The sequence below is a fragment of the Cherax quadricarinatus genome, chromosome 13 (genome assembly GCF_038502225.1).
Source record: "Cherax quadricarinatus isolate ZL_2023a chromosome 13, ASM3850222v1, whole genome shotgun sequence".
NCBI classification, from domain to species: Eukaryota; Metazoa; Arthropoda; class Malacostraca; order Decapoda; family Parastacidae; genus Cherax; species Cherax quadricarinatus.
The window spans coordinates 48751683-48767517 of NC_091304.1; the positions used below are offsets into that span (position 1 = coordinate 48751683).

Sequence of the window (15835 nt, forward strand, 5' to 3'; positions counted from 1 at the left end):
TATATGTATAGTAGGTTGGTAGACAGCAACCACCCAGGGAAGTACTACCGTCCTGCCAGATGACTGTGAAACAAAAACCTGTAATTGTTTTGCATGATGGTAGGATTGCTGGTTTCTTTTTCTGTCTCATAAACACGCTAAGATAACAGGGATATCTTGCTACTCCTACTAACACTTTGGTCACACTTCACAGACACGCACATGCATATATATATATACATACATCTAGGTTTTTCTCCTTTTTCTAAATAGCTCTTGTTCTTTTTTATTTCTTCTATTGTCCATGGGGAAGTGGAAAAGAATCTTTCCTCCGTAAGCCATGCGTGTCGTATGAGGCGACTAAAATGCCGGGAGCAATGGGCTAGTAACCCCTTCTCCTGTATACAATTACTAAAAAAGAGAAGAAGAAAAACTTTATAAAACTGGGTTGCTTAAATGTGCGTGGATGTAGTGCGGATGACAAGAAACAGATGATTGCTGATGTTATGAATGAAAAGAAGTTGGATGTCCTGGCCCTAAGCGAAACAAAGCTGAAGGGGGTAGGAGAGTTTCAGTGGGGGGAAATAAATGGGATTAAATCTGGAGTATCTGAGAGAGTTAGAGCAAAGGAAGGGGTAGCAGTAATGTTAAATGATCAGTTATGGAAGGAGAAAAGAGAATATGAATGTGTAAATTCAAGAATTATGTGGATTAAAGTAAAGGTTGGATGCGAGAAGTGGGTCATAATAAGCGTGTATGCACCTGGAGAAGAGAGGAATGCAGAGGAGAGAGAGAGATTTTGGGAGATGTTAAGTGAATGTATAGGAGCCTTTGAACCAAGTGAGAGAGTAATTGTGGTAGGGGACTTGAATGCTAAAGTAGGAGAAACTTTTAGAGAGGGTGTGGTAGGTAAGTTTGGGGTGCCAGGTGTAAATGATAATGGGAGCCCTTTGATTGAACTTTGTATAGAAAGGGGTTTAGTTATAGGTAATACATATTTTAAGAAAAAGAGGATAAATAAGTATACACGATATGATGTAGGGCGAAATGACAGTAGTTTGTTGGATTATGTATTGGTAGATAAAAGACTGTTGAGTAGACTTCAGGATGTACATGTTTATAGAGGGGCCACAGATATATCAGATCACTTTCTAGTTGTAGCTACACTGAGAGTAAAAGGTAGATGGGATACAAGGAGAATAGAAGCATCAGGGAAGAGAGAGGTGAAGGTTTATAAACTAAAAGAGGAGGCAGTTAGGGTAAGATATAAACAGCTATTGGAGGATAGATGGGCTAATGAGAGCATAGGCAATGGGGTCGAAGAGGTATGGGGTAGGTTTAAAAATGTAGTGTTAGAGTGTTCAGCAGAAGTTTGTGGTTACAGGAAAGTGGGTGCAGGAGGGAAGAGGAGCGATTGGTGGAATGATGATGTAAAGAGAGTAGTAAGGGAGAAAAAGTTAGCATATGAGAAGTTTTTACAAAGTAGAAGTGATGCAAGGAGGGAAGAGTATATGGAGAAAAAGAGAGAGGTTAAGAGAGTGGTGAAGCAATGTAAAAAGAGAGCAAATGAGAGAGTGGGTGAGATGTTATCAACAAATTTTGTTGAAAATAAGAAAAAGTTTTGGAGTGAGATTAACAAGTTAAGAAAGCCTAGAGAACAAATGGATTTGTCAGTTAAAAATAGGAGAGGAGAGTTATTAAATGGAGAGTTAGAGGTATTGGGAAGATGGAAGGAATATTTTGAGGAATTGTTAAATGTTGATGAAGATAGGGAAGCTGTGATTTCGTGTATAGGGCAAGGAGGAATAACATCTTGTAGGAGTGAGGAAGAGCCAGTTGTGAGTGTGGGGGAAGTTCGTGAGGCAGTAGGTAAAATGAAAGGGGGTAAGGCAGCCGGGATTGATGGGATAAAGATAGAAATGTTAAAAGCAGGTGGGGATATAGTTTTGGAGTGGTTGGTGCAATTGTTTAATAAATGTATGGAAGAGGGTAAGGTACCTAGGGATTGGCAGAGAGCATGCATAGTTCCTTTGTATAAAGGCAAAGGGGATAAAAGAGAGTGCAAAAATTATAGGGGGATAAGTCTGTTGAGTGTACCTGGTAAAGTGTATGGTAGAGTTATAATTGAAAGAATTAAGAGTAAGACGGAGAATAGGATAGCAGATGAACAAGGAGGCTTTAGGAAAGGTAGGGGGTGTGTGGACCAGGTGTTTACAGTGAAACATATAAGTGAACAGTATTTAGATAAGGCTAAAGAGGTCTTTGTGGCATTTATGGATTTGGAAAAGGCGTATGACAGGGTGGATAGGGGGGCAATGTGGCAGATGTTGCAAGTGTATGGTGTAGGAGGTAGGTTACTGAAAGCAGTGAAGAGTTTTTACGAGGATAGTGAGGCTCAAGTTAGAGTATGTAGGAAAGAGGGAAATTTTTTCCCAGTAAAAGTAGGCCTTAGACAAGGATGTGTGATGTCACCGTGGTTGTTTAATATATTTATAGATGGGGTTGTAAGAGAAGTAAATGCGAGGGTCTTGGCAAGAGGCGTGGAGTTAAAAGATAAAGAATCACACACAAAGTGGGAGTTGTCACAGCTGCTCTTTGCTGATGACACTGTGCTCTTGGGAGATTCTGAAGAGAAGTTGCAGAGATTGGTGGATGAATTTGGTAGGGTGTGCAAAAGAAGAAAATTAAAGGTGAATACAGGAAAGAGTAAGGTTATGAGGATAACAAAAAGATTAGGTGATGAAAGATTGAATATCAGATTGGAGGGAGAGAGTATGGAGGAGGTGAACGTATTCAGATATTTGGGAGTGGACGTGTCAGCGGATGGGTCTATGAAAGATGAGGTGAATCATAGAATTGATGAGGGAAAAAGAGTGAGTGGTGCACTTAGGAGTCTGTGGAGACAAAGAACTTTGTCCTTGGAGGCAAAGAGGGGAATGTATGAGAGTATAGTTTTACCAACGCTCTTATATGGGTGTGAAGCGTGGGTGATGAATGTTGCAGCGAGGAGAAGGCTGGAGGCAGTGGAGATGTCATGTCTGAGGGCAATGTGTGGTGTGAATATAATGCAGAGAATTCGTAGTTTGGAAGTTAGGAGGAGGTGCGGGATTACCAAAACTGTTGTCCAGAGGGCTGAGGAAGGGTTGTTGAGGTGGTTCGGACATGTAGAGAGAATGGAGCGAAACAGAATGACTTCAAGAGTGTATCAGTCTGTAGTGGAAGGAAGGCGGGGTAGGGGTCGGCCTAGGAAGGGTTGGAGGGAGGGGGTAAAGGAGGTTTTGTGTGCGAGGGGCTTGGACTTCCAGCAGGCATGCTTGAGCGTGTTTGATAGGAGTGAATGGAGACAAATGGTTTTTAATACTTGACGTGCTGTTGGAGTGTGAGCAAAGTAACATTTATGAAGGGATTCAGGGAAACCGGCAGGCCGGACTTGAGTCCTGGAGATGGGAAGTACAGTGCCTGCACTCTGAAGGAGGGGTGTTAATGTTGCAGTTTAAAAACTGTAGTGTAAAGCACCCTTCTGGCAAGACAGTGATGGAGTGAATGATGGTGAAAGTTTTTCTTTTTCGGGCCACCCTGCCTTGGTGGGAATCGGCCGGTGTGATAATAAAAAAAAATAAAAAAATAATATATATATATATATATATATATATATATATATATATATATACATTTTTTTTTTTCAACAAGTTGGTCGTCTCCCACCGAGGCAGGGTGACCCAAAAAAGAAAGAAAATCCCCAAAAAGAAAATACTTTCATCATCATTCAACACTTTCACCACACTCACACATTATCACTGCTTTTGCAGAGGTGCTCAGAATACAACAGTTCAGAAGCATATACGTATAAAGATACACAACATATCCCTCCAAACTGCCAATATCCCAAACCCCTCCTTTTGAGTGCAGGCATTGTACTTCCCATTTCCAGGACTCAAGTCCGACTATAAGAAAATAACCGGTTTCCCTGAATCCCTTCACTAAATATTACCCTGCTCACACTCCAACAGATCGTCAGGTCCCAAGTATCATTCGTCTCCATTCACTCCTATCTAACACGCTCATGCACGCTTGCTGGAAGTCCAAGCCCCTCGCCCACAAAACCTCCTTTACCCTCTCTTTCCAACCCTTTCGAGGACGACCCCTACCCCTCTTTCCTTCCCCTATAGATTTATATGCTTTCCATGTCATTCTACTTTGATCCATTCTCTCTAAATGACCAAACCACCTCAACAACCCCTCTTCTGCCCTCTGACTAATGCTTTTATTAACTCCACACCTTCTCCTAATTTCCACACTCCGAATTTTCTGCATAATATTTACACCACACATTGCCCTTAGACAGGACATCTCCACTGCCTCCAACTGTCTCCTCGCTGCTGCATTTACCACCCAAGCTTCACATCCATATAAGAGTGTTGGTACTACTATACTTTCATACATTCCCTTCTTTGCCTCCATAGATAACGTTTTTTGACTCCACATATACCTCAACGCACCACTCACCTTTTTTCCCTCATCAATTCTATGATTAACCTCATCCTTCATAAATCCATCCGCCGACACGTCAACTCCCAAGTATCTGAAAACATTCACTTCTTCCATACTCCTCCTCCCCAATTTGATATCCAATTTTTCTTTATCTAAATCATTTGATACCCTCATCACCTTACTCTTTTCTATGTTCACTTTCAACTTTCTACCTTTACACACATTCTCAAACTCATCCGCTAACCTTTGCAATTTTTCTTTAGAATCTTCCATAAGCACAGTATCATCAGCAAAAAGTAACTGTGTCAATTCCCATTTTGAATTTGATTCCCCATAATTTAATCCCACCCCTCTCCCGAACACCCTAGCATTTACTTCTTTTACAACCCCATCTATAAATATATTAAACAACCATGGTGACATTACACATCCCTGTCTAAGACCTACTTTTACCGGGAAGTATTCTCCCTCTCTTCTACACACCCTAACCTGAGCCTCACTATCCTCATAAAAGCTCTTTACAGCATTTAATAACTTACCACCTATTCCATGAACTTGCAACATCTGCCACATTGTTCCCCTATCCACTCTAACATATGCTGTTTCTAAATCCATAAATGCAATAAAAACTTCCCTACCTTTATCTAAATACTGTTCACATATATGCTTCAATGTAAACACTTGATCTACACATCCCCTACCCACTCTGAAGCCTCCTTGCTCATCCGCAATTCTACATTCTGTCTTACCTCTAATTCTTTCAATTATAACTCTACCGTACACTTTTCCTGGTATACTCAGTAAACTTATTCCTCTATAATTTTTACAATCTCTTTTGTCTCCCTTCCCTTTATATGAAGGGACTATACAAGCTCTCTGCCAATCCCTAGGTACCTTCCCCTCTTTCATACATTTATTAAACAAAAATACCAACCACTCCAACACTATATCCCCCCCTGCTTTAAACATTTCTGTCATGATCCCATCAGTTCCAGCTGCTTTACCCCCTTTCATTCTACGTAATGCCTCACGCACCTCCCCCATACTCACATCCTGTCCTTCTTCACTCCTTAAAGATGGTATACCTCCCTGGTCAGTGCATGAAATTACCACCTCCCTTTCTTCGTTGACATTTAAAAGTTCCTCAAAATATTCTCGCCATCTACCCAATACCTCCATCTCCCCATCTACTAACTCCCCTACTCTGTTTTTAACTGACAAATCCATTCGTTCCCTAGGCTTTCTTAACTTGTTTAACTCATTCAAAATTTTTTTTTTATTTTCATTAAAATTTCTTGACAGTGCCTCTCCCACTCTATCATCTGCTCTCCTTTTGCACTCTCTCACCACTCTCTTCACCTTTCTTTTACTCTCCATATACTCTACTCTTCTTATAACACTACTGCTCTGTAAAAACCTCTCATAAGCTAACTTTTTCTCTTTTATCACACCCTTTACTTCATCATTCCACCAATCACTCCTCTTTCCACCTGCACCCACCCTCCTATAACCACAAATAAAGCAGCAACGACTTCTGCTCCACATTCTAATACTGCATTTTTAAAACTATTCCAACCCTCTTCAACCCCCCCACTACCCATACTTGCACCAGCCCACCTTTCTGCCAATAGTTGCTTATATCTCACCCGAACTTCCTCCTCCCTTAGTTTATATACTTTCACCTCCCTCTTACTTGTTGTTGCCATTTTCCTCTTTTCCCATCTACCTCTTACTCTAACTGTAGCTACAACTAAATAATGATCCGATATATCACTTGCCCCTCTATAAACGTGTACATCCTGGAGCCTACCCATCAACCTTTTATCCACCAATACATAATCTAACAAACTTTCATTACATGCTATATCATACCTTGTATATTTATTTATCCTCTTCTTCATAAAATATGTATTACTTATTACCAAACCTCTTTCTACAAATAGCTCAATTAAAGGCTCCCCATTTTCATTTACCCCTGGCACCCCAAATTTACCTACTACTCCCTCCACAACATTTTTGCCCACTTTAGCATTAAAATACCCAACCACAAGTACTCTCACACTTGGTTCAAAACTCCCCATGCATTCACTCAACATTTCCCAAAACCTCTCTCTCTCCTCTACACTTCTCTCTTCTCCAGGTGCATATACGCTTACTATAACCCACTTTTCACATCCAACCTTTATTTTACTCCACATAATCCTTGAGTTAATACATTTATAGCCCCTCTTTTCCTGCCATAGCTTATCCTTCAACATTATTGCTACTACTCCTTTACCTCTAGCTCTATTTGAAACCCCTGACCTAATCCCATTTATTCCTCTCCACTGAAACTCTCCCACCCCCTTCAGCTTTGTTTCACTTAAAGCCAGGACATCCAGCTTCTTCTCATTCATAACATCCACAATCATCTCTTTCTTATCATTTGCACAACATCCATGCACATTCAGACTTCCCACTTTGACAATTTTCTTCTTCTTATACTTTTTAGTAATTATTACAGGAAAAGGGGTTACTAGCCCATTGTTCCTGGCATTTTAGTTGACTTTTACAACACACATGGCTTACGGAGGAAAGATTCTTATTCCACTTCCACATGGATATAAAAGGAAAAGTAATAAGACGAAGAACTATTAAGATAAAATCAAAGAAAACTCAGATGAGTGTGTATAAATAAACATGTACATGTATGTGTAGTGTGACCTAAGTGTAAGTAGAAGTAGCAAGACGTACCTGTAATATTGCATATTTATGAGACAGACAAAAGACACCAGCAATCCTACCATCATGTAAAACAATTATAGGCTTTTGTTTTACACTCACACACACACACACACACACACACACACACACACACACACACACACACACACACATATACATATACATACACATATATACACATATATACATACATACATACATACATATACAGTGGACCCCCGCATAACGATCAGCTCCCAACTCGACCAATTATGTAAGTGTATTTTTGTAAGTGCTTTTGTAGGTGTATTTTTGGGGGTCTGAAACGGACTAATCTAATTCACAATATCTCTTATGGGAACAAATTCAGTCTATAACGGCACCCAAACAGACTTCTGGATTGAAATAATATCGTTATGCGGGGGTCCACTGTATATATATACGTTAAGTAACTACATAACAAAACATCTTTATAATAAAGAGAAAAACATACTTCACCCTCAGCAACCAACTGGTCCATTGGGTCTCGAAGAATTAGCTCAAATGTACGTGTGACCCTGTCTTCCGGCACTAGTTGTTGGGACAACAGCAGTTCAGCAAATGCTAGCCGATGAAGAGCAGTTACCTGTCAATATATATTTTCCAGTAGCATTATTAGTAGTAGGAGGAGTAGATAAGGAGGAGGAATAGCAGGAGGAGAAGCAGCAGGAGCAGGAGCAGCAGTGGCGGGTGGGTGGGTAGGTATGCAATAAGATCTCAGTAAACAAGTGATATCATAATTTGCAAAATAAACACTGAAAAAATAGTGAATTTCCACACAAACATGCAGAAATGCATTCATTTGTATGTAGTGCATATTTAATGTTAGCAGTAGTTGCAAGATTTACTTTTTATCACAACCATTTATGAGATAACAAAAATAGCACTCCTGTCAATAAAACACTTATCAGACCTCCGTTTCATGCCCATGTGACAAATGGCTGTAGATATACATTAATAAGAATTTTGGAAATGAAGTGTGGTTTTTTCTTCAGGGCAAGAATTTTGGAAGGAAGGTTGCAGATGTACCCACTTAACAATCAGTACCCACTTAACAATCAGTAATGTTGTACATAGTGGTGAAATATTTCTTGTAAATGATCAATCAAAAAGTGAGGACTGCATTCCAAAAGACATCATGCATGCGAGAATCTGGATCATGATGGGATACATTCAGTATTCAAATGCTATTAGTATATTGTATACATAGTTCAGAAGTTAACTTTTAAGGGTTCAATTCTCAATATTGTGTTATGTCAGTCAATGATGAAAGTACATTTTTTATAGACAATGTTACCCTAACAGCTTCAGTAGAATTAAAAACATTAATCTTATATAAATACAAAAATGATTTACCTGATTCAAGTAAAGTTCCACATCACTATCCTCAAGACCTTCTTCACCTACTGTCCCTGGAGTGGTTGCTGCATAGAAAAAATACTCTCTATCAAATAATGATATATATAAAGTCTTCTATATACAAAATATGTTACTGGAATTAGAATTTTAAAATGATTCAACTACTTTGAAGGATTGTTTATTTTTCAAGTGAAATTTAATCTCAAACTTTTTTTTATGATCTCTATGAATATATAAGTGTAGTAAATAAGCAAACTTTGGAGTTCAAGTCAATAACAGTCTTTCTCCCAGTCTTGTTCAAAATAAAGGATTACAACAAAGCTGTTCTACATCATTGTTAATGGATTCATCTCAGTTCTCACTCATGGGATTTGGTTTTCCCTATTTATGGATAATTTCACTATGATTTTGGCAGATATGAACATTCAGTTGGTAAATGCCTTGTCAAAGAAAGATTTATTTCCACATGATAAAATGTTTGTACAGTACTGGATGACATTTGGTTGTGCATGCAGAAAACCCATGGTTATGCATGCTACTAGTACTATTGGTTGGGCCTTGTTACACAGCTTCAAGTTCTATCTGAAAATGAGCTCTTATGTATTATGTACTTCCATATGGTGTCCTATCATTTCCTGTTTCTCCTGTCCTTGTATGAGCCTCTTATGGCTTGCCTAACTGCTGAATTCCTCAACCTCCTTTTTCATTGTGGTTTGCTACTTGAACATCAAATTGCTTCCCTAAAAATCATGGAAGATTAAATTTGCTCAAGAATTTGCTTCATTTTCTATCCTCATATGATCTAGGTCTTATCTAAGCTAAACTCTGAGGACCAAATAAAGTCCTCTGTTTCCATAGCTATTCTCTCTTTCTGAGCTGGACATCATTCATCAGGGATTGCAATTTTGTCTGAGTCTTTTGGTCACCCCCAATGATAATACAACCAATGATCCTTGACCTATAACTAAAGCTGTTTATAAAACTATCAGTTTTAATTATTTGTGCTTCTTTATTGTCTCCCTTAAATTTACACATACAAAACATTGTTTAAACCCTTGGTCTATCTCATCTTTCTGTTCCTCCTGCCATTTACTTCTCCCTCCAACTCTGAGAAGTTCCTATAGTCTAAATCTGTCCTTCCTTTCTTCTATTCTTCATGTCTTACTTCTCTTCTTTTCACCCATTGTCCTCACTCCTGATTAGTATTTCCAATAACAGTCTGATGCTACTGTTGTGTACACTAATCACTCCAAATCCTATGAAAGAATTCGTACAAAGCTGTAATTCAAGGATGAGTGCTGCACTCAGCTAGTATTCTCAAGGCAGAGTTAAGCACTCTTTTTGTGCCACCATAAATGATGCTACCGTGTCTGCCTTTACTGTAGTCTCAGACTTTCAAGGTCATCAAAAACAAAACAAAAGCTTGATTCCTTTCACCCCCTCATCTTTCGTCAAGCATCTTCAACAACCACAATAAACGTCTTTTTCTGGTTCTCTAGCTATGTTGGAGTTTCAGGCAATGAAGCTTCAGATTCTACAACTCATTTTGTAGTCTGGAACCTTTTCATTTCAGGCAGACAGATGCCATTTTTATGATTATATTCCAGTACCAAATAAAAACAGGTGAGATCACTGGCAGTGTTGTTGATCTACATTACTGACCAACAAGATGATTTTAGTCCATCCACAACTGGGCTTCTGGACATCCTCCCTTCATCATTGTAGAAAGCACTTTGAGGGGCATGAAGTACAATATGATAATGTGTGTTAAAGAGAAATAAATGGCTTCCAGTAATAAAGGGACATAGACAAGGTTGTGATGTTTCCATGACTGTACAATATATTTATAGATAGGCTTAGAAGAGAAGAGAATATTACTGTGTTTTGGAGGGAAGTGCTTCTAAAATATAATGAATCTAATTTTAAATGTTAGCTGTCCTAATTTATGCTTACAAATTAGCATTATTGCTCCAGCTTTTGAAGAGAAGACAAACAGAACAGAGAATATGAGCAAAGTAACATGTATAAGTAAAAGTGTGAGAATGAAAAATTATAAGAAAAAATAACAGGAAGGAGATTAAGAGAAAATGAATGCATTTGTATATTTGAGAGATGTATCTGCAGATGGTTCTATGAAAATCAGGTCAATAAAAGAAGAGGGGCAGAAACCTGAAAGAGTATAAGGAGTTGTTGAGAGAGTAATATATTTAAATCATGAAGAAGGTATTTCTGTGAAAGGAGCCTCAAAGGTAAGCTCACTTAGAAAATGTCAGACTTTGTTTTTCATACCAATGCTCACATTTCTGAGTTCCAGTAATGGTCTGACTTATATTTTGCCCTCAATGTGATGCTTCCTATGTCAACAATCACATGTCAATACACACTTCTTGTGAGCAGTGCCACCTGGGACCCATACTGTGCTTAGAACTGTAGTTGGCAACTGAAACAACAACTGAGGGAGGCAGTAGTAACTGTGGGCCCTGCATTATTGTAATTACACACTGTAAACTATCTATGTAAATAAGACTCCCTACAACATGTCAATCCCATTGTAAACTTGCAAAGAAATAAATATGATTTGATGATTTGATTTGCAACCCCAGACTTGGAAAAGCATTTTTCATGCTTCAGAATGTTATTTTACTATCAGAGCCATTGGGGGGTACCTAAAAGCCTCAAAGGAGGAAGCTGTTGATAGGAGGCAGAATCCATAGAGCCAGGTACACAGACAGCAGCATCATTATAAGAAGGAGGAAAAAGATATAATGTAAGTAGAACGGTGGTGGAGACAGTGAAAACAAGGTGACCTGATATATGACGGAGGGGTGAGGTGTGACCCCAGTGAGGGATCACTACAGGGTCACCAGTGTTGCACACTGTTCTTACTCTTAACATAAGAAGAAGAGAAGAACATAAGAACGAAGGAACACTGCAGAAGGCCTACTGGCCCATGCGAGGCAGGTCCAAGTCCCTACCGGCCTAAGCCAATGCACCCAACCTAGTCAGGTCAGGTCACATTGACTTAAGGGAGGAACACGGCAACCGACCTGTTAGCACAAGCTATCAGGTCCAACTCACACCCACCCACATCTACTCATGTATTTATCCAACCTATTTTTAAAGCTACACAACGTTCTGGCCTCTATAACGGTACTTGGGAGTTTGTTCCACTCATCCACAACTCTATTACCAAACCAGTACTTTCCTATATCCCTCCTGAATCTGAATTTTTCCAACTTAAAACCATTGCTGCGAGTCCTGTCTAGGCTAGATACTTTCAGCACACTATCTACATCCCCTTTATTTATTCCTGTCTTCCACTTATAAACCTCAATCATATCCCCCCTAATTCTACGTCTTTCTAGAGAGTGCAGTTTCAGGGCCCTTAGTCTATCCTTAAAAGCCTCAAAGGAGGAAGCTGTTGATAGGAGGCAGAATCCATAGAGCCAGGTACACAGACAGCAGCATCATTATAAGAAGGAGGAAAAAGATATAATGTAAGTAGAACGGTGGTGGAGACAGTGAAAACAAGGTGACCTGATATATGACGGAGGGGTGAGGTGTGACCCCAGTGAGGGATCACTACAGGGTCACCAGTGTTGCACACTGTTCTTACTCTTAACTGCCTGACCTCTTGGATTGCTAGCAATTATGCAGGCTAATGAAGTGGAGAGGGAGTCTATGTACTCAGCCCTGAGCAAAGCCTGTGCTATGAATCAATATTTGGCACTGACAACATCCTGCATGGTCAGAACAACCCTGATATAGAATACACACCAAGCATCAGAACTAGCAATAACAGACAAGTAAACATGCATAATCAGACTAATGGATGATCCACCAATAACAGAGCTCAGCAACAAACTGACTTAGATGGACATCTCATCAATGCCTGGCCAAATAGACAAGGGAACTCCAAATATTTATACTGTAAGAAGCATGCTCCCACAATGAGGGTAGAAAACAAGGAATTAGGTTTGCATAGGAAATTGTGAATCCTGCTGAGGGCTTGGGGCAATTCTTGTACAGATCTATGACCTGGCTTACTCCAAGCAAGCAACACTGGAGTTACATTAAGAGGATAGAACAAAAACTCAAAAGAGAGCTCACCTACATCCTGTAGGAGAGGATAGTGCATGGAATGGTATTCCATCAAAGGTCAAACAGCTGCTAAGACACCTGTGGGGGAGAAGTTTACCTGCAAAACTCTCAGCCAGTTCTATGGGCCAATCCAAAGATAATGTCATGCAGGTCAGATACACAACCCAGTCATAGGAACATAAGTGAGCACCTGAGTAATGAGCTTCCAGAAAAAAAGACAAAATTGTGATCATGAAGTGAGTCTTTGTAGCAAACAATTTCACATCTGGAGCACCCCAGTGCTTCACCCAGGTGAAGGTCCAACTCAAAGTTTAGACATCCTGGTAAATGTGAGGGAAGTACTGTAGTTTGATTTTTTCACACAGAAGTACAAAGCTCTTTCCATCATTGGCAATAAAGTTGAGCAAGGGGCATGCAACTGTCTGAGTAAAATGTCGAGTGCTACAGGTGGCCCCAGCATACAGTCACAATGTGGATCCCCTGAAGTTCCTTGCAGGCCACCAGGACTGGGAGCAAATGAGGGCACTAAAGTCCCATAGCCTGCAGAAAAGGCATCTATCATGAGGGAATGTGATGGAACAGAAAAGTCAAGGGAACAGCATCATGAATTCAGGTAGGCCAGAATGAGCCACTACCGCTTGGCTTTCCTGAGCATCAGCAAGAGAGGTAGAGACATGTTCATGCAGAGCCAAGGAGGACTGACTCATTACCCTATACTGATCACGAGAACCACAAAAGGTCGAATGCAAGAACCCCAGGGAGGACCTAATTGTATTGCTGGAAGTTCTAGTCCAAGAGAAGAAAGTCTGAATCTGATGAGGACACACTGTATGCCCAGGTTATGGAGAAGTGGAACTGATGAGATCAAACTGCAATGAGTACACTGGAATAAGTGACATTTGCTCATATTCAAGAAGGTTCACTACCTGCAACACCCAAAGGGCTGCCCACAGAGGCAGCAAGAAAAAAATGACCCAGACTGTTGCTGATGTGCAAGAACAAAGATACACCATGAGTACAAAGGCTGTGTGACAGACTGGCAGAGGCTTGTGAAGATCCATGGTAATGCCTAGGCCTAAAGAGCAATGCCAAAACCTGGTAGTCCATACTATCTACATAAAAATAAACATGTGAAAGATGTAATAAAACAATGCGAGACCAAAGATGAAACCACAGAAGCAATAAGGGGATGAAGATTGAAGAGACAACAGGAAGGTTGAAGGTACAACATGGAAAGGAAGGCTGAAGAGATAGCAGAGGTGAAACTGAAGAGACAACAGGAAAAAAGTTAGAGAAACACTAGGGATGAAAACTGAAGAGACAACAGGGGGAAGAAAGTTCATGAGACAACAGGGAAAAGGAAGGCTGAAGAGACAAAAGAGGGAGGAAGGTTGAAGAGACAATAAAGAAGAAGACTGAAGAGACAACATGAGAGAAGACTGAAGAAACAATAGGGAAGGCTGAAAAGAGAACACCTCATCATTCTCCCTAAATTAAGTTGATTCCTTCCTGAGCAAAAGAGAGGAGACTCCCCAGGACCTTCCATAAATCATTGTGAAGAATTAACCTACCATCCTCTGGTAGTAAACAATCCCCATCCCTGAAAAGATTCCTGAAGAGATGAGTTCTTGTCTGCCAAGGAAAGGGTAGTTGAGAGGTAGGAAAGGTGCTCCTGGAGTCATGGGGACCAGACACCCAGTAGAAAGTACTGAGAAATGAATGGCCCTGATGCCATACTCTCAACTAGGCTCCATCCCATTCTAGGAGCCTGAAGGGAGTCACTTATGAACGAGTCAACCTGGCCCAACAAAAAAGCAATGAGGACAGGCTGTAATGCAATTACAGATGTGCTTGTAAATCATGCAAAGAGAGAGAGAAAGAGAGAGTAATCACAACAATTGGAATCCCAAAAGAGCAAAGGGGATTTTCATAAATATTGGTTGTTTAATATATTTATAGATGGGGTTGTAAGAGAAGTAAATGCGAGGGTCTTGGCAAGAGGCGTGGAGTTAAAAGATAAAGAATCACACACAAAGTGGGAGTTGTCACAGCTGCTCTTTGCTGATGACACTGTGCTCTTGGGAGATTCTGAAGAGAAGTTGCAGAGATTGGTGGATGAATTTGGTAGGGTGTGCAAAAGAAGAAAATTAAAGGTGAATACAGGAAAGAGTAAGGTTATGAGGATAACAAAAAGATTAGGTGATGAAAGATTGAATATCAGATTGGAGGGAGAGAGTATGGAGGAGGTGAACGTATTCAGATATTTGGGAGTGGACGTGTCAGCGGATGGGTCTATGAAAGATGAGGTGAATCATAGAATTGATGAGGGAAAAAGAGTGAGTGGTGCACTTAGGAGTCTGTGGAGACAAAGAACTTTGTCCTTGGAGGCAAAGAGGGGAATGTATGAGAGTATAGTTTTACCAACGCTCTTATATGGGTGTGAAGCGTGGGTGATGAATGTTGCAGCGAGGAGAAGGCTGGAGGCAGTGGAGATGTCATGTCTGAGGGCAATGTGTGGTGTGAATATAATGCAGAGAATTCGTAGTTTGGAAGTTAGGAGGAGGTGCGGGATTACCAAAACTGTTGTCCAGAGGGCTGAGGAAGGGTTGTTGAGGTGGTTCGGACATGTAGAGAGAATGGAGCGAAACAGAATGACTTCAAGAGTGTATCAGTCTGTAGTGGAAGGAAGGCGGGGTAGGGGTCGGCCTAGGAAGGGTTGGAGGGAGGGGGTAAAGGAGGTTTTGTGTGCGAGGGGCTTGGACTTCCAGCAGGCATGCGTGAGCGTGTTTGATAGGAGTGAATGGAGACAAATGGTTTTTAATACTTGACGTGCTGTTGGAGTGTGAGCAAAGTAACATTTATGAAGGGATTCAGGGAAACCGGCAGGCCGGACTTGAGTCCTGGAGATGGGAAGTACAGTGCCTGCACTCTGAAGGAGGGGTGTTAATGTTGCAGTTTAAAAACTGTAGTGTAAAGCACCCTTCTGGCAAGACAGTGATGGAGTGAATGATGGTGAAAGTTTTTCTTTTTCGGGCCACCCTGCCTTGGTGGGAATCGGCCGGTGTGATAATAAAAAATAAAAATTGAAAAAAGGCCAAGAGCCACCAGGGATCTGGTAAAACACAGTGCCAGCTGTGGATATATCTAAGGAGAGATGTAATAT

General features: G+C 40.5%; 1 protein-coding gene across 4 annotated transcripts in view; it reads right to left on the minus strand.

Annotated features, from left to right (window-relative positions):
* Positions 1–15835, minus strand: part of Exo70 (exocyst complex component 7) — a 63118-nt gene that overhangs the window by 17371 nt on the left and 29912 nt on the right. For all 4 annotated transcript variants that reach the window (XM_070084705.1, XM_070084703.1, XM_070084704.1 and 1 more), the window contains exons 8-9: positions 8569–8636; positions 7667–7798 (exon numbers count right to left, since the gene is read on the minus strand). In XM_070084705.1, the coding sequence (XP_069940806.1) occupies positions 7667–7798; positions 8569–8636 (200 nt within the window). The remainder of the gene's footprint in view (positions 1–7666; positions 7799–8568; positions 8637–15835) is intronic.